The 27,932-nt window shown below is 35.7% G+C and overlaps 1 protein-coding gene across 1 annotated transcript in view; it reads right to left on the bottom strand.

Moving 5' to 3' along the window:
- Gucy2f (guanylate cyclase 2F, retinal) overlaps positions 1-27,932 on the bottom strand; it is a 113,290-nt gene that overhangs the window by 54,409 nt on the left and 30,949 nt on the right. The window contains 4 exon segments of the mRNA XM_048796867.1: positions 10,864-10,962; positions 17,213-17,404; positions 22,645-22,734; positions 26,515-26,599. Coding sequence (XP_048652824.1) covers positions 10,864-10,962; positions 17,213-17,404; positions 22,645-22,734; positions 26,515-26,599 — 466 coding nt within the window.

The following is a 27,932-nucleotide window of genomic DNA, read 5'->3' as shown; positions in this document are numbered from 1 at the left end:
GGAGGAAGCGCAGGAAGAAAAGATTAACATTAAACAGAGACATGAGGTGGGAGGGAAAGGGAGAGAAAAGGGAAATTGCATGGTAATGGAGGGAGACCCTCATTGTTATACAAAATTACATATAAGAGGTTGTGAGGGGAATGGGAAAATAAACAAGGAGAGAAATGAATTACAGTAGATGGGGTAGAGAGAAAAGATGGGAGGGGAGGGGAGGGGGGATAGTTGAGGATAGGAAAGGTAGCAGAATACAACAGTTACTAATAGGGAATTATGTAAAAATGTGGATGTGTAACCGATGTGATTCTGCAATCTGTATTTGGGGTAAAATTGGGAGTTCATAACCAACTTGAATCTAATGCATGAAATATGATATGTCAAGAGCTTTGTAATGTTTTGAACAACCAATAAAAAAAAATGCAATAAAAATGGGAATCATAATTATTTCAAACTAAAGACAATAAAATACAACATTAGAATTTATGTTACACATCTACAACAGAGCTTAAAGAGAAATATGTAGGTTAAAAATAAAGAGTGATTAAAATAATATTCTCTGTTTCTAAAAACAGGAAAGGATGAAGAAATTAAACCGAATATAGGTAGAAAGAAGGAAATAATAACAATAAGAGCAGGAGTCATTCAAATAGAAAACAGGCAAAAAAAGAAATAAAATGAAAACCTTTTACTTAAAAAAATACGTTTGATAAATCTCTAATACGACTGTTACGAAAAAAAATATATATATATAAATTATCAATATCATGAATGAAAGTGACGGCACTACTACAGACCTCACAAATATTAGTGAAAAAAGGAATTTTTAAACAACTTAATGCTAATAAAAACAACATAAATTTATTGAACAACACAGTTTATTAAACCTGGAAAGATAGAAAATAATAATCCTAATAGCCTTATATTTGTCAAAGAAATTGAATTTGTTTTTTAAAACATCCCCACAAAGAAAATACTAGGGCCAGATTATTTTACTGATAAAATTTATTGTCATTATTTAGATATGAGAAACCCCCAAAAAACTCATGTGTAAGACAACAAAGGAAAATTCACAGGCAATATGATTGGATTATGAGATCTTTAACCTAATAATTGCATTAATCCACTGATGTGGATTAACTTGGTGATAACTACAGGCCAGTATGGGGAGGTTGGAGGAATTGGGTCACTAGGGGCATGACTTTGGGGTTTATATTTTGTCCCTGGTGAGCAGAGCTCTCTCTCTGCTTCCTTGTTGTCATGTCCTGAGCTGCTTTCCTCCACCATACCCTTCCACCATGATGTTCTGCCTCACTTCTGGCACAGAGCTATAGAGTTGAGGGGGTATGTGGATGAAGACCTCTGGAACTCTGAGCCAAAACAAACTTATCCTCCTCTAATTGTTGTTGTCATTTCTTTTGGTCCCAGTGGTTAAAATGTTGACTAAAATGCTTATGAAAATTTTAATAATACAAATTTTCTACCAATTCTTTCAGAAAATAAAGACACCCAAACTGTTTTATGAAGCCAAATATAACCCTGATATGTAAAACTGATGAACATTAAAAGAAAATTATAGATCGTTCTCGTCATAAACATAGATGCAAAAATCCTTAAAAAAATGTTAGCAAATATTATCCAGCAATATATAAAAATTATAATAAAAAGGATATCATGAACAAGTGAATTTTATCCCAGAGATTTTAAGTAACATTTTTATGTTTCTTTTTTAAAAAGGCGATGTACTATATTAACAGAAAAAAGGCATAAAACCATGAAATTGTTGCAACAAGTAGCAATAAAAAGAGTCTTGAAAAAAATACAAAATTTATTTAACATAAAAATGAATTCATAGAAAATTAGGAATATAAGGAAAATTATATGTATAAAAAATCTTCAGGTAACATTAGATCTCAGAATAAAATTCTGGATCATTTTCTTCTTCAGCCTAAACATGGCAAAGATGTCACCATTTCTATCAACACCATGTAACATGCATCAAAACATTCATGAAAAAAATTGAAGAAACCTGAAGTAAATGTAAATATATACCACATTAATAGACTGGAAGATTCAATATTGTTCCGATGTTTATTTTACTTAGATTTATTTGTTAATTAATTGAAATCCTCATCGAAAATCCAGAAGCCTTTATTGGAGTCATGGGTAAGTTGATTCTAAAATTTATTGATAAATTTTATCAAAGACATTTTTAAGATAGATAGATAGATAGAATTGTAATATTTATTTTTTAGTGTTCAGCGGACACAACATCTTTGTTCGTATGTGGTGCTGAGGATCGAACCCGGGCCGCACGCATGCCAGGCGAGCACGCTACCGCTTGAGCCACATCCCCAGCCCCAAAGACTTTTTTAAAAGTCTTTGATAATAGGGCTGGGGTTGTGGCTCAGAGATGGGGAAAAAGAAGAAACAATATTTGTGCAATGAATTCATAGTTTCATTAAGTATGGCATCTCAACCATTCAGGCCTGGCCTGGGACTGGGATTTGAAGGGATGCCCAGAAGCCTCTGCTGTAAAAAAGAAAGCCAGAAGCCTCATACATACCTGTTGTTTTTCCTAAGGGATGGTCCTGTTTCAATTTTACATTTCCCCATTTCTGTTTCCACCCTCTTAGGTACCTCACCCCATGCCAGGCTTCTGTAAATTAGCAATTTCTTTTCTCTATGGAAATGTTTATTTTCATGGAATTAGAAGTAATCATGTCTGTGTTCATTAAAACATTATTGTTAATAGAGAAAAACCTGGTAATAACATAAATCTTACAATAAGGGCTAATTTAAATAGATGGCAGCAGATCTAATAGTCTGAAATACTGTGTAGAAAACGAAATGCTGTTATAGAAAAATCGCACATGGTGTGGGAAAAATTCATAAGTGAGAAAGATAAGCAATGCAACAAGTCTCTGTGTGTATGTGTGTGTGTGAGTGTGTCTGTGCAAGTGCACACACATGCATGTGAGAGACACGCATGCACACTATTGGAGAGTTTTTTCTTGGTGCTCTTCTAGATTTCTGCATTGGATGCAATGTGTGTTAAGGAAGAGCCGTGAGGGGCACCTTGTGAAGAATCTGAGAGCACAGACCAGGGGCCTGCAGCAAGGTTTCCTTCAGGTAATGAAATAATGAAATTGATTTTTGTTTGTTTGTTTAGGTACTGAACCCAAGGGTACTTTAGCACTGAGCTACATCCTCAGCCCTTATTATTATTTTTTTTTAATTTTGAGACAAGGGTCTTGCTAAGTTGCTGAGACTGGTCTCAAAATTGCAATCCTCCTGCCTCCGCTTCCCCCAAAGTGCTGGGATTACAGATGTGTGCCACCACCCCCAGCCAGACAATGAATTTGGAAAAAGGCACAGAGTATTAAAAATGAACTCCAGGGGCTGGAGTTGTGGCTCGGTGGTAGAGTGCTTGCCTAGCATATGCGAGGCACTGAGTTTGATTTCCACACCACATACAAATAAATAAAATAAAGGTCCATCAAAAACTAAAAACTAAAAAAAAAATCTTTGATAAAATTTTTAAAAAGACTTTCAATATCCAAAACAAAACTAAAAAAGAACAAGTTGGAGGGGTTTACACTGCTTGACTTTAGGACTTACTCTCTAGATCTATGGTATACATGAAGATGTGGTATTGGCATTAGGGTATACTGATGAGTGAATGAACCAGAATAGGGAATTCAAAAATACCTGCCCACATATATAGTCAGTAAATTTTTCACCAAGTTTCAAAGTTAATTCAACAGAGAAAAGAAAACTATTTGTTGAACAATTGTTACTAGAACATTGAATATCTATGGAAGAAATGAATTTCATCACTGTCTCAGTCTATACAAAAAACTAATTCAAAATGGATCATAAAACTAAATCCAGATTCTTGAAATAGGCAAGAATTTGGGGAGAACAGTCTACTAAAAAGAAAGAAAGACAGTGTGAGACAAAGGAGTGAGAGAGAAATGAAGAAAGAAGGAGGGAAGAAAATAATTGATGAATTTGACAACCTGTCTTTATTGAACCTGAAAATTTTACTGATAAAAAGACATCATTAAGAAAATTTATAGAAACAAATCAGAATGTTGGTTACCAGAGTCTTGGAAGAAGGGGAAAAGGTGATTTTTTTGCTTAGTGGATATAGCATTTCAGATTTGCAAGATAAAAAGATTTAGAGCTCTATTTCATAATAATAATAATACATTTAACACTAATGAACTGTACAACTATAATGGTTAAGTTTATGTTTTCTTACTACATTAAAAATATTTATGTTGGCATTATTCCTAATGCTGAAAAACTTAAAACAAATGTTCATCAAAAGGAAATGGTAAATAAATTGCAAAATATTCATAAAATAAAGTGCCAGTAGACAATTTTAAAATGTATTACTGGTACATGAAAAATCATGGATTAATTTTAAAATGCACCTCTGTTGAGAGAAATAAATGAGGCACAAAAATACTGACTCATTCTATCTATATGAAATCCAAGAACGGAAAAAAAAATACAGCCGGGCATGATGGCACACTCCTACAGAAGGATCATGAATTCAAAGCCAGCCTCAGCAAAAGCAAGGTGCTAAGCAATTCAGTGAGATCCTGCCTTTAGATAAAATACAAAATAGGGATGGGGGTTTGGCTCAGTGTTCAAGTCTCCCTGAGTTCAATCCCCTGTATCAAACAAACAAAAATATATTAATTTATGGTGATATAAATGAGAACTGTGGTTGCCTCTGGAATGGAAGAATCACTGAAAAGTGGGGGAAGGAAAGTTTTAGGGTAATGGACATAATATATATTATGCAGATCTATGCAATTATCAAAATTCACTGAGTGGAATGCCTAAGATGTGTAAATTTTATTTCATGTAATTATATCAATAAAGACATTTTATTACCCTATATGCATATATGATTACATGACCAGTGTGATTCTACATCACCTACCAAAAGAAAAAAGAGAAGTTATACTCATTTATGTATAATGTGTCAAAATGATATTCTACTGTCATGTATAACTAATTAGAACAAATTTAAAAAAGACAATGTGACATCATTCTATGTGAAATAAACTAGCCACAAAATCGCAAACAGCTCCCTTGCCCATTCATTGACTGGGTTATTTATTTATTTATTTATTGGTGCTTGGCTTTTTGAGTTCTTTATATACCCTAGAGATTAGTGCTCTATCTGATGTATAGGGGTAAAAATTTGCTCCCATGATGTAGGCTCTCTGTTCACCTCACAGATTGTTTCTTTTGCTGAGAAGAAACTTTTTAGTTTGATTCTTGGTTTTAATTCTTGTGCTATAGGAGTCTTATTAAGGAAGTTGGGGCCTAATCCAACATGATGAAGATTAGGGCCTACTTTTTCTTCTATTAGACGCAGAGTCTCTGGTATAAGTGGGGTGACTCTAAATAGGGTAGGGAGGCAGAGCATGAGAAGAAGATTACCACTAAATAGGGAAGAGAGGTGGGAGGGAATGGGAGGGAGAAGGGGAATTGCACGGAAGATGAAAGGAGACCCTCATCGTTATACAAAATACATGTATGATGATATGAGGGAAAAAATGTGTCACATTAGATTGGGTAGAGAGAGGTGATGGGAGGGGAGGGGAGGGGAAGGGGGCATAGGAAGGGCAGCAGAATAAAATAGACACTAGTATTGCTGTATGTATAAACGTGGCTGTATAACCAGTGTGATTCTGCAACCTGTACACTTGGAAAAGTGAGAAATTATACCCCATTTGATTCAAATGTATGATGTGTCAAGATCATAGTATTATCATGAGCAACTAATAAAAAATGTTAAAATAAATGAAAAAAATGTTAAAAAAAATAAAGACAGGCTGAGAATACAGTTCAATTGTAGAGTGATTGCCTAGCATGAAGTCCTAGGTTCAATACCCAGTATTGAAAAAAAGAAAAAGACCAACAATATCAAATATTGCCAGTAATTTAAAGCACAGGAAGCTCTCCTAACTTACATTCAGGAAAGTAAAAGAGGGAAAAATTTTGATGGTGTTTTAAAGTTAAATATATACTATCCCTTAGCCTAGAATTTCTACTTCTAGTAACTTACCCAAAAGAAATTTAAATATGTGTTCATAAAACCATTTGTATAAAAATATCCACATCACCTTTATTTCCAATAGCCAAACTTGGAATCAGCCCAAATGCCCATCAGTGGGAAAGTGAATAACTAAATTGTGCTATATTCATTCAGTGGAATACAACTCAATGAAAAGGAACAACATATACATGCAATTATATGGATGGATACCATAGTCTTTATGTTGTATGATTCCACTTACATGAGATTTTAGAACAAGCAAAATTTATTTAAGGTAAACAAACAGAAAAACAGAAGTTGCCTGTGGTTGGGGGAGGCATAAATTTACTAAGGTATACAAGGTACTTTTCTGGAAAGAAGAAATTGTTTTATATCAGGAGTCAGCCATGTTTGTCTGTAAAGGTACAAACAGTTAATATTTTAGGCATTGCAGGTCATATGTGGTTTCTGTTACAAAATCTTTCTTTTTTTTTAATAATGTAAAATATACCATGGGCCACAGTTTTCTAATCTCTATTCTATATCAGGAGAGAAATCTAGATTATATTGTTGTGCTTCTTTACCATAATGTTAGAGAAATGATATGGGCATTTCAACAAAGTAATAATGATAATAAATGAATTAGGAATGGGTAGAGGTATAAATGAAATAATAATGATAGAATGTTGATAATTGTTCAAGGTTGGTGTGGGCACATAGATATTGTTGTATTATTCTCTTTATTTTCTGTATATTTTTAATTTTAAATAATAAAAAGCTTTAAAAGCATGATTGAAAGAGCCCTTAATGGGAATTTTGTAGTTACAGGTGACTATATTATAAAATAAAGAAGTTTAATGTCAAAGCTTCCGATTAAAAAAAACAGAAAAAGAGCAACAAATTAAACACAAAAAAGTAGAAAGGGGGAAATAATAAGAATACAACTCAATCAAACAGGAATTAGGGATACAACAAAGAAAAATCACCAATGTCAAAAGCTGAATTTTAGAAAAGATTAATAAAATTGACTATCCACTAAAAAAAATGACCAAGAAACAAAAGAGAAAACATAAATTGTCAGTATTAGGAATGAAAGGCTGAATAATGCTGAAGACCCTAAAGATACTTATTTTCTAAAACTTTATGTCAGTAAATTTGACAACTTATATGAAATGGACATATTCCTTTAAAGTCATAAGATGAAAGAGAAATTTTGAATAGTCCATTTTTAATAGTAAAGGCATTCAATCTGTAACAAAGTCTCTACACAAAGAAGAGAACAATTGGAATCTATTGAAGAGAGTTAAGTAAAGGAATGACATGATCAAATTCCATTTTGAAAAGAGCACTCTGCAATGTGTAGAAGGGGTTTGAGAGTGATAAAAGTGAATGCGGAGAGAATAATTAAAAAAAAAAAAATTTCCAGTGGTTGCCAGGGGTTGTGGGGAGAGAGGTATGAATAGAGCACAGAGAATTTTTAAGGCAGTAAAACTAGTTTATGTGGTGCTATAATGGTGAATACATATCATTATATCTTTGTCAAAATCCACAGAACGTACATCACCAAAAGTGAATCTTGTTGTAAACTATGGACTTTGAGTGATAATGATATTATGATGAATTGATTGTAACAAACATACCACTCTGTTGATAATGGGGGAAACTGAATATGTGGGGACAGGAGATATGTATGGACTCTCTGTATTTTCTACTTAATTTTGCTGTGAACTTAAAACTAAGGAATAAAGTCTATTAAAAGAAAATGTAATGGTTGTGGTAGCTGGAAGAAGATAGTTGCTTAGACTCAGGACAATAGTAAAAAAAATAGAGAAAAGAGAAGAACATTGGAGGTTTAAGAAGAAAGAAACAGCTTTGGAGTATGGGTTACAGAAAGTAAATTATTCAGTGAAGTATAATGTACTTATCAGACAGTATTAAGGGCCATTTTAATTAAGAAGTATGACATTGGCAACAAAGTAGACATGCAGACCAATGGAATAGAATGGAAGACACAAAGACAAGCCCACGTATTTACAACCCTTTGATACCTGACAAAAGTGCCAAAAATATATGTTGAAGCAAATATATATTTGGAGCAAATGGTACTGGGAAAACTGTATCCATATGTAGACAAATGAAATTGGATACCTATCCCTCACCCTGCACAAAAGTCAAATCAAAATGTGTATTAGATAAGAAACGAACTTTCAACTGCTAGAAGAAAACATAAGATCATCACTCCATCGTATAGGTGCAGGCATTGATTTCCTCAACAAGATCCCTAAAGATCAAGACATAAAACCAAGAATCAATAAGTGGGATGCCATCAAATTATAAAGCTTCTGTACAGCAAAGGAAATGATTAAGAGACTTAAAGAGAAAGCCTACAGAATGGGGGAGAATCTTTGCCAGCTGCTCCTCTGACAAGGAATTAATATCCTGAATATATAAAGAATTCAAAAAACTTAAGGTTAAAAAAAAAACCCACAAATAACCCAATCAATAAGTAGGCAAAGGAACTAAACAGACAGTTCTCAAAAGAAGAAACACAAATGGCCATCAAATATTGAACATCTCTAGCAATCAGGGAAATGCAGATCAAAACTACATGGATTTTGTTTTGGTTTTGTTTTTTACACCCCCCTCCCCCTTTAATTTTGTTCAGATGACAGCAGAACCTGGAGAAGCTGTTGCTACTATTGATGCACAACATACTGCTATTATTGGTTTATACACACACACACACACACACACACACATAATTTTGAATTTTTGGAAACTTTAGCTGTGCTGTCAACTTTGGAAAAAGTATCCCAGTTTACCGTGTTGAGTTGGTATTGTACAGAATTTAACAGTCATATTGATCTAAAAATGTTAAACTTATTTTTTCCATTCGTACAGGGGTAATGCACTGTATCAAATATGTAAGGTCTTATCATATTATATGGGTTTGATTACAGAAACTAACAAAGTATTCTCTAAATAATGAAAAAAAACTACATGGAAATTTCATCTCCCTCCAGTCAGAATGGCAATTAACAAGTATACAAATAATAATATATGCTAGTGAGGATGTGTGGAAAAGGTATAATCATACATTGTTGGTGGGAATGCAAATTAGTACAACTGCTCTGGAATGTAGTGTGGAGGGTCTTCAAAAGACTAGTAATGGAACCACCATATGACCCAGCTAACTCACTCCTTGGTATTTATCCAAAAGAAGTAAATTTAGTATACTAAAGTATACACCTATATTTGCATACAAGCAAGAGTATAACTAGAGAATAGAGTTCTAGAAGTGCAAATGTTGGGTTACAGTACAAATGTACAAATGTACTTTTTAAAAAATTGTTGTTGTAGATGGACAGTATGCCTTATCTATCTATCTATTTATTTTTATGCATACTAAGGATCAAACCCAGTGCCCCAAATGTGCTAGGCAAGTGCTCTGCCAATCAGTGGATTGACAGCCCCAGCCCACAAATGCACCTTTAATTTTGATTAAAATTATCAATTTTCCCTCCAAATAGGCTTTACCAATTCTTAGTCTTGCAAAATGCATATGCACACTCTTTATCCCATACCTGTATTCACACTGGACATTATTAATTTTAAAAGATTTGCCAAACTCATGAGTGAAAAATATAATGTTTTTGTTTGTATTTTTTCAGTTGCTAGGAAACATGATCATTCTAAAATTCATGCCTCAACTCATGATCTCCAAACTTGTATTCAATATCAAGTGCCTATTAAAATATATAATGGACAAAGTTAAGTCAATTTAACACATCTAAAATAAAAATCCAAATTTGGAAAATCTTTTTTAAAAATGAATTAAAATATGGACAACAATATCAACTGAAATATGAGGGAGTTAAGATGACCAAACTGAACCGATCTTATGCTCAAACCTGGTTTGAAATCTACTGCCTACAGCTTTCTCAGATTTGGCCCCATTTTGGTTCCATATTTTGTATATAGCTTTCTGTTGGACATCCTGAGTCATCAAACCACTATAAAATTGCATATTTTAGCTAACTTTGGTCTCTCTTCAGGGCCTATGTCTCATTATTTCCCCTTCAGCTCCAGGCACCAAAATCACATGTAAGTGAAATACCAAATCACAAGATCTCATCCTAATCCCTAGGGTACACCCTGTCCTCCATGAGTCACCTATCTTCTGTTTCCTTTGTTTTCTCACATGTACAGTGCTCTAGATATAGCAGGTGCCTCATGGACTCAAAATTTAAGGGGCAGTCAAGATTTTAAATTATTTAGAAGGGATCATCCTTGTCTTATCTACAGGTTGCTTTCTTAAGTAAATTAACCAAGGGCTCTTTGAACGTAAAAAGTGGAATTAGGGAAATAGCTATTTCTAAGACGAAATTAGCAGTTAATTTTTCCAGTTCTGAATTATGGCATATTTAATTGATAATAATCATAAAAGATATTATTTTACAAAGAAGCTATGTGCCAGAAAATGTGCAAGAAGTTTCATACTCATCTGAACCTAGGAAGTAGGAAGTAAGCATTAATATGCTTTTTTTACAAATAAGGAAATTAAGGCTCAGGGGCTTTAGGTGACTTGCCCAAGTTAATATATAGCTCTTACACAGTAGAGCTGGAATTTGATTCTTTCATGTTTCTTTGATTCCAGAGCCTATAATTTTGCCATTGCATCTCATGATCACACCAAGCCAGTAATACCCCTAGTTTCCCTGCATGGATTTCTTAAAGAATGTTCCTAAACAGCTGGTGTAAGTTACTTTGGAGAAAGGACTGATTGTAGGATATAAATGAGGGTTTCTCATATCTTTTCAAATACATCACTTGCATTTGATTTAATGGACTTAAAGTCTCCAAAATCTCCAGGAGGGAACTTTTCAGCCTCGCATCTAGTCACCCTAGAAAGAAAAAAGGTAGAGAGTAGTGATGATAATTGCCAGCAGCTTTAGAGTAATGTCCCTTCCCAAGAATGGTTTACAGTAATACTATTAATACAAACACATTTTTCTCCTTTCTCACCCTCCACCCCATGGAAATTATGTATTCTGAGCTAGATTGAGATTGTGAAGAGAAATTAAAAGTTAAAAATGCAAGCTAACTCAAGACAAGGGAACAAATGCAGGTATGCAGATCCCAGAAAAGGAATGATACCACTCTATGCAATACCTCACGTAACTGGAAAATGCTAGGTTATTTCACTTACTCACAGCTAAGTGATGTAGCACCAGGTTTTCTGCGATTAATAGTGATGGTCAGTGGTTGCAATTCCCACTGCCTTGAGGCATCTGTAGTGGGAGACATAGGGCAGGAGATATAATGCAGCAAATGATTCCTGCATTTACCTTGATCTATTTTTCTCTTGTGGGACAGGCCATTTTAAGGGGCTCATATGCTTTAATCACAAACTGATTGGTTTAAATGTAGACTAAACATTTTTTTATTCCAAGGCACAAATGTATTATCATAGTAATATATGCAATGTGGACTCTTTTGAAAGTATATTTTTGCTTTTTTATTCAAAATTATTTTGCTTTTTAAATTTTACATATCTATGGAGTATAGTGTGATGATGTACATGATGTGTAATGATCATAGCCAAGTATTGGCATTTATTACTGTTTGTTCTTTTTAGATACACATGACAGTACAGTGTATTTTGGCATATTATACCTACATGGAGTATAACTTATTCTAATTAGGATCCCATTCTTGTGATTGTACATTTATTCTTGACTCTTAATGTACAAACTGCTATTTCTAAGGCAGTAACACCAGTGTTTGATAGATAATTTTCTTTCCATGCATAGTCTCAAGGATGCTTCAGTCATCAAACCCTATTTAGTTCTGTCCAACCCGAATTTTTTAAAAAAGCAATACAAATAGAGATTTCCGTTTCTCTATAATAATAATGTCTTACATTTGCACAATGCTCTTTAAACTTCCAAGTGCTTTCACATCTATTACCTATAGCCTGGAGATTCCATTTCTGGCTGCACCAACTTGTTATCAAGTAGAGATAATAAAGCAGTGAGCTCTGTGCAATCAAATCTTGAGAATAAAAGAGTGTAACCACTCTCTTATTAAGGAATATATCCAGCTGTAGCAGTGCATCTGGAAACCTGCCAGAGGCAAAGGCTAATGGGAGCTGCAGGCATCTGAGTACTCGCCTGCACTTTGTGTTAGAAAGCATCTTTTAGCCAAGGAGCTCAAAGCCCTTTAACTAAGGGAATGGCTCCAATAGACCTTGAGCAGCTGGAGAAAACTACACCAGCCAAACTTACTGCTCATAGAGTTTAGAATGGTAGTCCAGGATCAGTGCCTACCTGTAGCAGAATAGTCAAAACATTTGATCAAGCAATTCTCCAAATGTGACCTTGGATCAGCTCCATCAGCATCACCTGGGAACTGGTAAGAAAGGTCAATAATTAAGTTCTACCCACCATTTTTGGAATCAGAAATTGGGGGGGGGGGACTCTAGCAATCTGTGTTTTCTCAAGCCCTCCATGTAATTCTGATACACAATAAAGTTTGTGATTTACCATCCTAGCCTTTTTTGAACCTCATTCTCTGTTGTACTCACTTCACCTCCCCATTTACCTCTAAGCTTTTCTCATCATCATCTCTTTCAACCGGAGATCAAAAATTCACTCACAGGAGTCAGGAGGGCCTGACATAAACTCAAAATTTTACCCTTCAGAGGACTTTACGCTATAGTGGGATCAAAGGTTAAACATTAAGCTGAAAAAATAAACCTCTAACTGGGATTTTTATAAAATCAGTCAATGTATGGGATATAACTGGTAGACCAAAAACCTCAGTACATTCACATTTATGTCACTCAACCTATTGTCACTATTAACTAATATGGAACCTTTATGTGCATTTTCTCTCAAGTACAAACAATTATGCAAGTACAAAAATAGTGTATATTTAAGTACACATGTTTTTATCAGTTACTGTGTATATTCATACTTGGGTGCACTGGTATAGACTTGGATATCAGAAGGCTCTGCACCTCACCCCATTCCAGGACTAAGCTAGGAAGCCAGAATCTCTGTGACTACTCCTACAGCACTCTCATATAAGTTAGTGTATACTGTCACTGGAAATAGAATGCTCTTAGATGTGGTGCCCATTATGCAGTGCACAACCTGAACAGCAGTACTGGCAGCCCTGATTCTGCCTTATAGCTGGCACCTGATACCTTTCCCCTGGCATCAACCCTACTGCAGATATAAGTTGTAATTCTATCCGGATTGTTAACTACCACAAGTAACTAAGCATAGCATTTCCCTGCCAAATCACTAAATTTGAGAGCTGGAAATGGTCTTAGGTATCCCTAACCCAATTTCTTCATAGTTGATAAAGAAACTGAAGGCTGAAGAGACTAATATGTCTAAGTTCAAAATACTAGGCAATAACATATTCAGAACTGAACCAAGGTCTTCTATCTTTCACTTTGTTGCTCTTTCCCCTTACGGGGCTTCCTTTTGCTTGGAGGAATTGTGTGTATTTAAGATTTCAATAAGTCTCACAAACTTTATAAGCCAATTTTTACTGAGTCTGTGTGCATCCTACTTCATGAATAATGAGGAAAAGGGAGTAAATGGGCAGGTTTTATCTTCACCATACATGCACTATTTGTTTTGTTTTGTTCTTTTAAAAGAGAGAATGATAAAATACTTCACTCATCACTCACTTTTTAATTAAGAGCAATAAACATGAAACTCTATTCACTAAAGTTTTTAGAAGTAATTTAAAGTCCATCAGTTTTTCACTAAGGCCATGGCGTATTAACTAAGAAACAGAGAACAAGGTCCTAGACCTGGCTCTGCTTCAAACTCAAGGGTGGCCTTAGCACAGCCACTTAATCAACCTGAGCTTCAGTTTCCCCACCTATAGAGCTGGACTTATTCAGTGATTTCTTAGGTCCTTTTGAGCTTTGATGATCTAAGACTCTGTGAGGAGAAAGAGAAAATGATTGGTGGAAGGGAGAGGGGTAGAGACAGATCTAAAAGGCAGAAAGTACGGAGACAGAAAAAGGCTCTGGGTAAGAGAGATGAATGGGAAGAAAGTAAGGTGAAACAGAAAAATGTAGGGAGAAGCTGAAAAGTAAAGAGGCAGAAAGAGTCAGAAAACGAAGAGAGATAGGAAAGGCAGCAGAACACAACAGACACTAGTATGGCAATATGTAAATCAATGGATGTGTAACTGATGTAATTCTGCAATCTGTATATGGGGTAAAAATGGGAGTTCATAACCCACTTGAATCAAAGTGTGAAATATGATATATCAAGAAATTTGTAATGTTTTGAACAACCAACAATAAAAAGTTTAAAAAAAAAAAGAAAAAGAAAAGAGAAGATAAATTCAGTGGGCTCTTCCTGAGTGTCAGGATTATATTCCTTCTCCCCTCACCTGACACTCTCCGGTCTATGGCCATTAGAGCAGATCATAACATGTCCCCACCACCTCTGTTATTCACAACTTCTTCTGCCCAGAAGTCATATCATCTGGCTTTCCTTTCCACGTTTCAAACAGTATCTGTGAAATAAAGGTCAAGGCTACTGTGTAATTCTGAAAGTTCTGCATCTGTATATACCAGGAAATTGTGAATTTATGTCAGTATAGTATCATGTCATGGTACATCCTAGAGAAGCCTGTCCTTTATTATTACACATCTGCTACTCCTAACATTAACTGGTACATTATCTGGAAATTTCAGAACTTCCAATAAAAATTCTTATGGAAATTTGATGTTTTAAAGCAGAACTAAATGATTTGTCTTATTTGAAGCACTCCTAATGAGGGAAAATTTCAGAAGACACACTGGACTTCTTTGTTTGATCTGTTGATTCATTTGACCTATGCTCCCTCCTAGAGACTTCTTTAGCCCTAGCAGGCAGTTTTCTAGTCTCAGCTGTTTTCCTTCACACCCTGCCTTCACCCTAATCTTGATTTCACTATGTGATGTTATTTTCACCAACTCTCCTTTGTAAAGATAACCCCCCACACACTCATGATCTGACTGACCAACAGTCATTCCAGGAAATAACTCAGCTCTTTGCCTCCTTCCAAAACAAGGAAATATCTGACAGATTCTTAAATGTTGGTTATATACAAAAGTTTATTTTTCCCTTCTCAATTCTACATTGTAACCTTCCAACCCCAACAAATAAAACATACCACAATTGAACACATAAAATTTTCCAGAGAATCATAGCATATCCATGCCAGAAGAGGCCTTAGAGGTCTTCTAATCCAGCAATTATCAAGCCTAGCTGCACATATCAAGAACTTTAAAAACATAACAATTCCTGGGCCCTTCTCCATACCAAATGAATCAGAATTGCTAGAAGTGGGAACCGAGGCATAAATATTTTTTAAGTTACCCAAGGACATTGTAATGAGTAGTCAGAATTAAGAACTCAGTTTAACCCCTCATTTTGCAGATTAAAAACCAAAGTTATTGAGATTGACTTCAGAATCATAGAAGAGTCAATACATTTATAAAGCCACCAACCCATTCCATTTGACATTCAAAAGCTTACATTATATATAGTCTTTGATAGAGTAGAGCTGCCAATTCCAATAATTCAAGTTTACATTTAAGGCAAATGTCCTCTTTGATTAAATTAACTCCCTGTTAGAATCCAGAGGCTTCCTGCTATGAATTTAAGCCAAAGCTCTCAGGTATATTGAAAAAGCATATGCCATGTCATTTTGGTGTTGTGGGCCTGTCTTAGTCCATTTGGGAGACTGGATAATATATAAAGAACAGAAATTTATTCCTCACATTGCTGGAGGCTGGAATGTCCAAAATAAAATTATGGCATGTTTGATTATCTAGTGAGGACTTTTTCTTCACTTCCAAGACGGCATCTCATTACTGCATCCTCTAAAGTGGAGAAACATGGTGTCCTCACATGGCAGAAGGTAGCAAGAAAAGCTAACCAAATGCTACACAAAGTCTCTTTTATAAGAACTTTAATATCATTCATAAAAGAGGAGCCCTCATGGCCTCATCAATTTTTGAAAAACCCATCTATTAATACCATCTCATTTAGCCATTAAATTTCAACATTTAAATTTTAGAGGTAACACATCCCAACCCTAGCAAGGCCCTGTGAATTATGGAGAACATTCTCTTGAAGAATCCAATGTAGATGACAACTGAAAAATCATCATTTCTTGTTATGGACTTTCTTTGCAATTACTGTTGAAGTTGGGGGTGTTTGCTGCTCTTGGGAGTATCTTCAAACAAAACAAGGAAACCACACTGGAAAGGCCTCACTTAGGAAGGACAGCAGGACAGTCTCATTTCCCTTTACCACCTACTTAACTCTCTCCTGCTGAGAAGAAATAGTTCATCTCTTCAACTGATGAATGATTTGTTATGATTGCCAAATTCTAGTATCTTAGAACTTGGGAGAGAGAAGAGCCTCTTAAATTTTGAAAGAGAGAAACTTCAGTGAAATAAAAAAGGATTTATATTTTATCCAACAGAAGGTAACCTATTACTCAAAGAGGCAACATAGTCTAAGAAAAAGAAATAAATGAATATTTTCAAAGTTTTAATAATATCAGAGGATAAGAAGTGCAGGAAGATCAACTAGAATTTGAAGAAAAGTAGTAGAATAGGCTCTGCTCTGCACAAACATGTCTCTAGACAACTCATCCCGAAGAGTTAGCATAGGAAGTTATTTCTTCTATTATTATTCTATTATTAGTCTTTGATTTATTCTATTGCATATTGTCTTGTTGTCCCCGATGTCTAGACAAAACATTGAAATAGGGTCTCAAGTACTTTTTCCACATGTACATTAAATGCAAGAGTTAAAGTGTAAATGAAGTTATAAGTAAGGAGATTAGTTGCTGAGGAAAATCATTGTCAAAAATGTTAACCAATGGGGCTGGGGCTGTAATTCAGTGGTAGAGCACTTGCTTCACACATTTGAGGCCCTGGGTTCAATCCTAAGTACCACATAAAAATAAATTAATAAAGATATTGTGTCAATCTGCACTAAAAATATGTAAAAAAGTGTTAACCAATCAAGTCTGTAAGTGGACACAGGCAAAAAAAAAATTTTGAAACAAATTGCCAAAGCCTCAATATTCTTACTCAAAGACTAACAACTAAATCACTACCCCATTTTAAAACTCCAGAAGGCAGCAGATGAGATAGCTGTTGGGTGTCCTACTTCATAAATTGCTACTTTGGAGTCTTCATAGGTACCTGGAACTAAACTCCCTAAAGAAAATGAGAGCCCTGGGGACCTCCCACTTTGAACCTCTGAGATGATCTGGAAGCTTACACTGGCTCGACTTCCTCTTTGTGAAAACATTAGGAAAGAAAGGTTATGAACAAAATTCTCATGATTTTTAAGACAGAACACTGAGCTATGGTATAGATACTCTGCTTATTTGTTTTTCTTTTCTTTTTTATTCATAAGAAAGAAACCATATGAATTAAAACCTGTAGATATGGGATTGATTAATATTCCCTAACATTCAAAACTTTTTTTAGTTCATCATTGGCACCTTGCATAAACTCCATATATCACCCCAAAAAAATGGTTTTCATGCACTTCTTTCTCCCAGAGAGAATTTGAATCATAGACAGGAGGGACAATAAGTAATACCAGTCAGAATTTAATCCAGGACCCTAATTTTATAGACAAGAAACTGAAACCAAATTAAAGTTGAAGTGAGTTATTATATATAGTCCATAATTAAGTTATAAAAGTGTTTTTTTATAAAAATCTAACATTTGAAAAATAAAAAATACCAGAACTAGAACAGTATCCCACTCTTATGACCCTCAGGACTGCCTCTTTGTTTTACATTATACTGAATCATATCAGTTTCTCAGCTTTTTTGCCACTGTGACTAAAAGACCCAACCAGAAATATTGTAGAGGAGGAAAAGTTTATTTGAGGGCTCACAGTTTCAGAGGACTTTGTCCACAGAAGGATGGCTCCATTCCTTGGGGCTCAAGGTAAGGCTGAACATTGTGGAGGAAGAGTGTGGCAGAGGGAAGCGGCTCACATGATGATCAGATAGAAGAGAGAGAGAAACTCCACCCCCCAGATACAAATACATACCGGCAAGCCAAGCCCCAATTTGCACCTCCTCCAGTCACACCCTACTACTTCAGTTACCACTCAGTTAATCCTTATCAGGGGATTAATTCACTGATTGGGTAAAACTCTCAACCCAATCATTTCTCCTCTGAACTTTCTTGCATTATGTCATACCTGAGCTTTTGGGGGATACTTCACATCCAAATCATAACAGCATCCTTCTTTGTGTATTTAAGATTAATGACAGAAGGAATCCCTGAAAGGAGTAAAATGGTAGAGAGTGAGTAGACTCGTGACTTATGGGTTTGAGTTGTAAATAGGCCAGATTCTCCACTCCTTGACTTGTTAACTTTTACAATTAAGTCTGGTAAAAGAGGGCTGGGAACTTCACAGTTGAATGACAAGATAAAAAGGTATCTACAATCTGTGTTAACCTTTAAAATTGAACTTCTATATCTTCACTAAAGCAGTAGACTTATTTTACATTTCGAAGGCATAATAAATCAACAGGTTTCTCAATATTTTCTCCATATCTTCAAATGCATCTTTCTTAAAATTATAGCAATCCAGAATTAGCAGTTCTATTTATTATTGTTTATGCCAGTCCCACTTCCAACTCCAACACCCTCATTTTTAAAATGAAAAAAAAATAGAGATCTAGAAAGGGCTATAGTGGCTGGAACAGGATTCTTTGTGTTATATTTCCTGATCTTGTGTTTTTCTACAACATCATGGTCTATATCACTCTTGTTTGCCAATAATAATCAATCTTAAGTACTTTCTAACACTTTGCCATTAATGGTCTTTGATCAACTGAAGATCACTAGTTGACTCAGTCTTGAGTTAAGCTCCTTCTGTACAAGATCATCACATTCAAAGTTCCAAGACAATGAATGGTAAACTATACTCAATCCCTACAAGATGTAAAACTTGACTCTTCACATAACCCTTGCATTAACCTGAACTCTCCCCAACAGAGCAAGCCCAGGGAGGAATCTACATCCCTTTCTTTCTTTATTTTCATATCTCAGCAGGAACACCTAGATTTGTATATGGAGACATAGACCTCTTCATGAAGGGCAAAGGAGAAAGTGCTATCAAATCTGCCAAAATCCACATACATTTGGACTTCAACTTCACTTTCCCCTAAAAAACTTCCTTTTCTAACCTGATTTCTCCCAACCTGCCAATTTTTCTAGACTGAATTAATTTTATATTCTCCAAGAGTTTACACTTTCAGACATTCCTTTTGGATGGAATTCTTGGCTTGGCTTCTTGACTGATTAGACTCAGCCAGCAGCAAGTTTGTGACTACACAGCAATTAAGGAAAATGTATGCTTCCCCTATCTTTTCCCATCAGAATCCCTGATACAAGCCAAATGCCAAAAGGGATCTGGAAGCCAAGAGCTATGTTCTTCTAGGGTAATGCCATCCTTTCCCACCTGTGCCAAAATAATAAAACAAGCAAATAAACAAAAACATTCCCTGTAAGGCTATCAATCCTCCTTGCTATTCATTTTTTTTCTCACCTGTATAGAGAAAGTGGTGATGATTTTTTTTTATTCTCATTATGTCAAAGTTGATACATAGGTGAAAAAGAAAAGATCTATCAACATAAGCAAGATTTTAAAACCCTAGGCACTCTGTTAATCTGAAGGTTTGGCTATTTATGGTAATTTAGCAAGAACAGGTATACTTTAGTCACCCAAATATAGTTTATGTGTTAGTGCAAAAGAGAAGATATAGATGGAGGTTTTATAGATTTCACTAAACTATTGAAAGGGCTGTACAAGGAAAAAGGCTAAGTCAGACCAAAATTTTTGAGCTGTGTTTATTGTTTTGACACCTTACAGTCAAATATCTAGGCAATTGACGTGAACTATCATTTTGTTGTGAATAACCCCAAAGAAGTAGGGATTTTAAAAATAGGTTTATTTCTTTTGACCAAAACTTAACTATATTTTGCTACATTTGGACAATGACTTATACTGCTGATCATCCATTTCTAGATAAAATATCTTGCCATGAAATCAGAAAGTTTTTTCTTAGTATACTGAGTTATACATTGCAATTGTTTCCAAGCTTGTACTTCAGCATCTACACTTTCTACCAGTTGAGATAGGGAATTTCATATAAGACAATTTCATACAAACCCATCCACCACTCTGAGTCCTAGTGTCCTCTGGCGGGTTTAGAAAGGGAGCCTAATATCAATGAGATTTTATGGCATAAGGGTGAAGTGTAGCTTTCCGCCACAGAGATAGTTTTGGCTTTCAGCAATACATTTTAAGGAACACAATATCAACCTTACAAAAGCATCTGATGATTTAAACAAGCAAGAGTTAGGGTTGTAAATGAGAACTAAATCAAATAGCTAAACAATTCGTTTGACTCCAACTTCACAGGATACTATTGTATAATCCATTCTCACACACAACTGATTAAATATACCTTTCAGTGTCACATTTAAGTGAATGACCAGTTTGGTAACTGAGATAAATTAATTCTGAAACATGGTACTGTGCTGTAGGAATAGTAAATGGCACATGGAGACAATTTGATGTGTTCATACCCTCTCCCTACATCCTGCTACCACCATACTAGAATTTATAAAGACTAGTGCAGCCACATAGACTGTCATAAAGAGACACACTAGCAATCTTCAGCAAAACCCCTCCCCACATATTTTTTCTCTAAGCTTTTGTTTCCTCTTCCTAAGATGCCTATAGAAGCCAGGAAGATTTAAAAAAAATCAGTGAAAGTAGATTTTGTATAGAAAATATTGACTGATTTTTTAAAACTATCAACTACTACCACATTTCAGGCAGTTGTCATGAGACACAAGGTTGACAGATCTTTCAACTTTAAAAAAAATTATTGACAGACAATAATTGTATATCTTTATGGGGTACAGTGTGATGTCTTGGTACAGTTATACATTGTCTAATGATCAACTCAGAATACTTAACGTATCTCAAACATTGATCATTTCTTTCTAATGAGAACATTCAAAATCCACTTTTATACCTATTTTGGATTATATGCTTCAATATTGTTATTTATCATCACCCTTGTTCAATAGAGCACCGATATTTACAACCCAAGTTTTAAAGAAAACCCAGAGATACAGATTTTTTATGTGTAATTTTAAAATTCTGGATGCTTTTTTAAAATAATCATGAGGGTCAAACAAAAGTAAAAACCAGTTCGTAATCTGTTACCTGGACAAATTCTATCCTTCTTTCTTCACTACTTAGCCTTGGTTTTGGGCTTCTGAAAAGCCTCTCTTCACTGGTTTGCCTCCCTCTGAGTCCTTCTGCCTTTTTGGATTTCTTTTTTGCAATATGGGGCCTATTAACTTTCTTCTGTACTATGATTTGTCTCTCTAACTTAAGTATAATTCCCTTGAAGGCAAGGATTACATGTTATCTCTCATAAAGCCTAGCCCAGGGCTAGGACATAGTAGCAGACCCTTAATAAAGATCACCCATTACAACATAATCACAACTAGAAATCTTGGTGAAATTCAGTCCTTTTTTTTTTTTTACTAGTTGATTCATTCACCAAACTTTTACAAGTGCCTGCTACATTATAAGCACCATGTCAGGTGCTATAGGCTATCATTTTAAAAATACCGCTGCTCTTGAGGAACTAAAATTCAAATGTTGAATCCAAAGATACAAAAAAATTTCTATATGAAGTCAAAGCTAATCTATTGACCAAAGTGCAGTGCATTTATTTCCACCACACTGTTCTTTCAGCACTGTCCAATTGAAATGTAATATGAGGGACAATAGTAATTTTAATGGACATTGATTATATACATCTATGTAGCACAGTGTGATCATTTGATATGTGTATACAATGTGAAATGACAAAACTAAGGTAATTAGTATTTCCATATCCTTAAACATCTACCATTTCCTTATATTGGGAAACTTCAAACTCCTTTCTTTTGATTCTTTATAAAATATATAATAAGAAGTTGTTGTAAATTATAGCCACCCCACTATGCTGTAGAATGCTTGAACTTATTCCTCCTATCTATTCCTCTTCCCCTCTACCCTTCCTAGCTTCTAGTGATCACTCTTCTACTCACTACTTCTATTAAATAAACTTTTTTCACCTTCCACATATGAGTGAGATCATGCAGTATTTGCCTTGCTGTGCCCGGTTTATTTCACTTAACATAATGTCCTCTAGTTCTGTTCATTTTGCTGCACATGATAGAATTTAATTCTTTTTGTGGCTGCATAGTATTCCATGCCACATTCATAAGTTTGTGTATTCTATCAATCACATTAAAAAATATAAGAAGAAGCAGGTGAACTTAATTTTAACAATGTACTTTAACCCAATATATTTAAAATATTATTTTGATATCTAATCATTTTAATTTAATGAGATATTTCACATTTGTATAAGAAGTCTTCTAAATCCAGTGTGTATTTTATTCTTAAAGAACATCACAAGCCATACTAGGCATATGTCAAGTGCTCAAAGTGGGGATTAAAAATGTTACATCCTCCAGAGTCAGTAGTATTCTGCTGGGTCCTTTAATCAACTGAATTTTATTGCTATGATGCCTAAAACAAACATGAAATCAGAGGGTCACAGGGGAATGGATGTTTTTGCAATGCCAGGGTTGATTTGCCCTAAGATGCCAGTTAAATGTTGTACAAGATAATTGGAAAGAAAACCACACATGGATCTTTACCATAATACCCCTAGCAAAGGGAGGCAATAACCCCAGCCCTCACAACTCGCAGAGTAACAAAGACCAAAACAGAAAAATTAAAATGCTCTTGAAGAGGCATCAAAAGAGAAGGGTGAGGGGACTACTTAGGGATTGTATCTCAAACTAATAAAATGGTGACCCACATCAAGGGCGCATTCAAAACAACACCACTGAATACTTTTTAAAAACCTTGACACACTTTCTCATTGTATTTATCTTAATAATATCAGGGCCAAGAATCATTAATCTCCATTTTATACACAAAAACACATTAAGGAAACAAAACAAAATTAAGCAAATTGTGTGAGATCCCCTAGCCTTAGGCAAAGCTGGAACTTGAATCCTTGGTCCCTGGCTGTGGGCCCAGAATTCTGCCCATAAGACCACTTGTCTTGCAAAGTTGCATCAATGCGTTGCCAAAGCAACAGGTTGAAAAGTAGAAAAATTCAATCATTTGTTTGCTTTGTCTACATGATTCCAAACAAGTAGGCTGACTGGAGTTTTTTTTCCCCCCTCTTACTGAATTGGTCTCTTGTCTGAGCATTACATAGACACAATTTAAACATGATTCTCTCCAAACATGCCCATTAATTTGCAGTGAATGTAATTATTTTCTACAAATCAATTACCAGACACATAGAGTTTATGATGTCTATCCACACAGTCAGGTAGGTCTGACCAGGACCTGGAGGGAACACTGGATTACTTGGTGTGGTTGTTTTGTTCTGTTTTGTGCTGGGGACTCTGACAGCCTCATTTTGGCTTCATTTTTTCCATAACCCCATAATGGTCACTCTGTGCAATTTATTAAAGCCAAGAGCCAGAGTGGGGAAAACAACCACTGAATCAGAACGTTTGGTCAAGTTGCTCTAAAAAGTCTGTGATGTCACTGTAGCTTTAAGTACTGGCAACCTAGTCGGGTTTTGGTTTTTCTCAGTGACTTCACTGGTTTGTAAACAAACAATTAATGTGTTTCTAATTGTCTGCCAACAAATATGTTCCTTATCACGGTGGGAGCTGCTATCCTGTGGAGAAAATTAAAAGAGCCCTGTAGTGAATTCTTGGGTAGAGCACATGAATCTTTTGGCAAAGTAAAACATCACTCTCTAACTTTTCTGTTTCATATGCATAGTGAATTGTCTCAAAGCGGGCACACCTGTAAAAATAATCACACTACAGAATACACTCTCATAGAAAGTGAATTGGACTCCCAATCCAGAGACCTGGGGGTGGGGTGGAGGCAGTGCAGATTCTGTCATTAATTAGCCAGGTGCAGGTCACCTTGGATAAATAATTTAACCTCTTCATGCCTCAGTGTCTCCTATCTGGCAGGATAATAGTCCTTGCATTACACGCTTTATAGAGTTGTTTCGAAAATCAAATGAGATAATGTATGTGAAAGTGCTCTGAAAAGCGTGAAGCACTATGAAAGTATAAGGGCTCATTATTATCATTATCATCATTAGTATTACAAAGCATGGAAGAGCTTTATAGAAAAGCAATGCAATCTGCTTTGGAGTAGTAGAGGGAAAAAGAGGAGTTCAAAGAACCCTTTGTTTTGGGGTGGCTGGGTTCTTTGCACGTCTTTCTTTCTGAAAAAAACTTAAACAATCAAAACACACAGAAAAGGAAGGAACAGAGAGTCACTCTCCTGCAAGTAATCACCGTCTATTACAGAAACTCATCAGTCGCTCAGCTCTTCTGATTGCAGCCGTGGTGGGCAGAGAGAGAGAGAGGAAGGCAGCAAAGAGGGGGCATCTTTTGTGCTTTGTTAGCTGAAGAACCAAGGACCAAGTGACTCTGGGAAATGATGTGCCTCTCTCCCATCTCTGAGTTTTCTGTGACCACTTGAAGTACCAATTGTCTCTAACTCATTTTCCTCTCCAATCATTTTTCTCTCTAATCATGTCCCTCTCCAATCATTTTCCTCTCCAGTCTTCTTTGCCCTTCAGCCCCCAAGCTCCAAACAAACCCCCCACCCCTGTAGTTTATTTCTTTTTCTTTTTTTCCTTCCATTCCCAAGAATTGCAGGCTGTGCTCACTCAAAGCCCAAAGAACCAGTCCATTCAGTGGGAAACACCAACGAGAAGTATCATTTAGGGGACTGACAAGTAATATAGGCAGCTGAGTGTGACTCCATTTTCCACCTTGCCATGGGATGTTTTGGCATTGGGCAGACAGAGTCTGTTACTCCTCAAATCTCTCTAGAGGGGGAAGATTTTTGAATGGATGCCATTTATTTTTGCTAAGTATCCAAGGATGTTAATTAAATACTTTATTCTTTGGCAGCAGCTAAATTAAAGATATTAAATCTCTCTTCTTAGCAGGGATATATCACAGTCACAGAAACTAGAAGAAAAACTTCCTTTGAACTAATGTCTTTATCAAGTGCATTTCAACAATCCATAAGCATCCCTTATTCTTATCAATTTTCTAATACTAGGAAGATTGGACAATAATAGTTTTCATAGTGATAACAACATTAAACACCAAGAGTAACACCTGCTATCTTTTTAATCCAGGATTTCACAGACTCATTAAAATATCAGAGCTTGAAAGGCTCTTAAACATCATCTAATCAAATTCCTTCACAGTGCAAATGAGAAAATTCTGGCCAAGTGAGGTTAAGTGGCTTGTTCAAGGTCACACAGCTATTTCATACATTCTAGACATTTACACCTCCACTCCATTCCCTACTAGTCCATGTGATAGTTTTGTCAGGTCTACCCTTACAAAGAGGTGATAGATGTATGGTTTGCAGGGTGGAAGGGGTAAAGTGGGGGGTTTGTGATTGATTTCATTTTTCACTTTCCCCAAAATATCCTAGTATGGAGAGGGTCCAACTGTTAAAAATGCAAGTATCAGAAGAAAGGGGTACCATGTTAAGCAATCTTCAGCCACTTATCCTCGATCTTGAAGTAGTACATCGGATTAGTTGGTCACCTACTAAGGACCTGAGGGAGGCAGACAAGGACTTGATAAAGATGATATTGGTGATTAGACTGGATACCTCTTGCTCCAGGGAAACAGAGAACAGAGATATGGATTGCCTGGGCAAAAAGTATGGATATCAAAGTGAGACACCTAGGCTTCCAACAATTAGCAAGAGAGTCCTGTGTCCCTGGGAAGGGGTCTAAACTTGTCATTTTTTTAGGCACCTACTATAAGCCAGTTACTTTTCTAAGTGTTTAACTTACTTAATGTTATTTAATCCCCACTACAATCCATGATTCCTAAAGCTTGAATTGTAGCCAACTGCATTTCCTACTATACCATTCAGGGAAGGAGATACTTACAGGAGACACTGCTGAGGGGAAAGGAGGATAGATAGAGAGTAGACAGACCCTAAAGTTTTTTGGGGTTTTTTTTCATTTAACCATTGTGTTCAGAGCCAGATCTACTCACAGTCAACAACACTGACAACACAGCTGAGGAAGTTATTCTTGGCATCATGAAAATACTTCACTCCAAATGGGGCTGGTAGGGATGGTAAATCACTATGGAAAAAAGAAAATCAGTGGGTCATGTAATGAGGCAATTGTACTGAAACATGACTTCCTGGAAATCAATATTAACAAGGCTATTATGGGCTTGTGTTTTGTGTATACAAAAAGAACAAAAAATGTACCTTATAAAGTAAGCACATCCATTAATAGACAGCAGGGCTATAAGCAAAGTAATGTAGACCATCATGGCAAAGGCAGGGTCAATGCCTGCAGAGAATGAGAGGAAGAGGAAGAATGACATTACCAGAAAAGGGCAGTAAATAAAGAGTACTGCAGAGTGACTCTTCATGCTTTCTGGTGACTCTAAAGTCAAGCCACATCTACCTAACCTAATTCCATTTTTCTACAGCACAGTCTGTCTTGTTGACTTTATGGACACAGAAAGCAATTTCACTGTTTTGAAGCAAAACCACTCACCACTCTGACAATAACAAATCACATGAATTAAGGGTGACCAGAGTGTTTCTTTGGAGGAAAAAGTCCACGAATGGAAAACTTTGAGTACCTTAATTTAAGTTGGAGTGAAATAGAGTTCTTGAGAATAAATATGCTATCTCACCTGTGAAGGGTAAGCAGTACGTTGCTTCATAAAATAAAAGACCTTTTTAATTCAACTGATCCCACAGACCTCATAGGTTACAGATGAAAAATGTAATACTCATCTTTCAAGGGTGAGAGTGAGCCTGGTTTTGACGATTAGTGCATTTATCAGGATGTAAATTGGTCTCTGTAAAATCTAAGTATTTGAACAAATTTTTGGATTTCAGAGGGAAATACATGATGATGTGAGTGAAGAGGTTGTTTGGTATGTCATGCTAAAGCAAAATAGGAATCAAAGCCCATTTGAAATAGATGTGTTTGGTTTTGGAAGGGTGTAAGGAACACTTGTCTAAGAGTAATATGGGTCCTTTCAAAGTTCCCCTCTGGCTGTCAGAGATTTGATGATGTTTCCCCTCTTCCACAAACAAGAGGAATCCTACCAGTCAATCAAACTGCAAGTATTAACTGGATGCCTACTGTGTTGGCCAGTTGCAGGGGGGAATAAGGATTATTAGCTATGGTCCCTGCCCTCAAGGTACAGTATATTTGGGAAGTGGGGAAACCATCATACACAAGAAACAATTGAAAAGTAATTTTCTACTAAGATGTAAGGTGGAAACTTTTAGTGCAATAGGAGTTCAGAGAGGAGGGGGTGTATTTCTGTGGTAGGACCTGATTGGCAAGACTTGAATACATCAAGGGAGAGAGAGAGGTGATCTTTCAGCTGAAGAAACAATCACAGGTCACAGACTAACAAGACCAATGAGAAGTAAAATGTCTTCCTCTTATTAGAATAACCTCTTTGGGAAAGAGTGAGAACCTTTTAAAAATGAATGGTGGGGAGGCATTTAAATCATGGATAATTTTTCAAGTCTGGAAAGTACCTCCTCTAGTTCTTATTATTTAAATTAGATCAAATGCCAAGACATTGATGTTACCCAAATGCAAATGACTGACTTTATGATTGTTTCAATATTAAAATATGTCGTGTCCTAAAGAG

This window comes from Marmota marmota, unplaced genomic scaffold (genome assembly GCF_001458135.2).
Source record: "Marmota marmota marmota unplaced genomic scaffold, marMar, whole genome shotgun sequence".
In the NCBI taxonomy this organism is placed as follows: domain Eukaryota; kingdom Metazoa; phylum Chordata; class Mammalia; order Rodentia; family Sciuridae; genus Marmota; species Marmota marmota.
The sequence above is the reverse complement of the archived record's forward strand: the minus strand, read 5'-3'. Positions and strand labels throughout refer to the sequence as shown.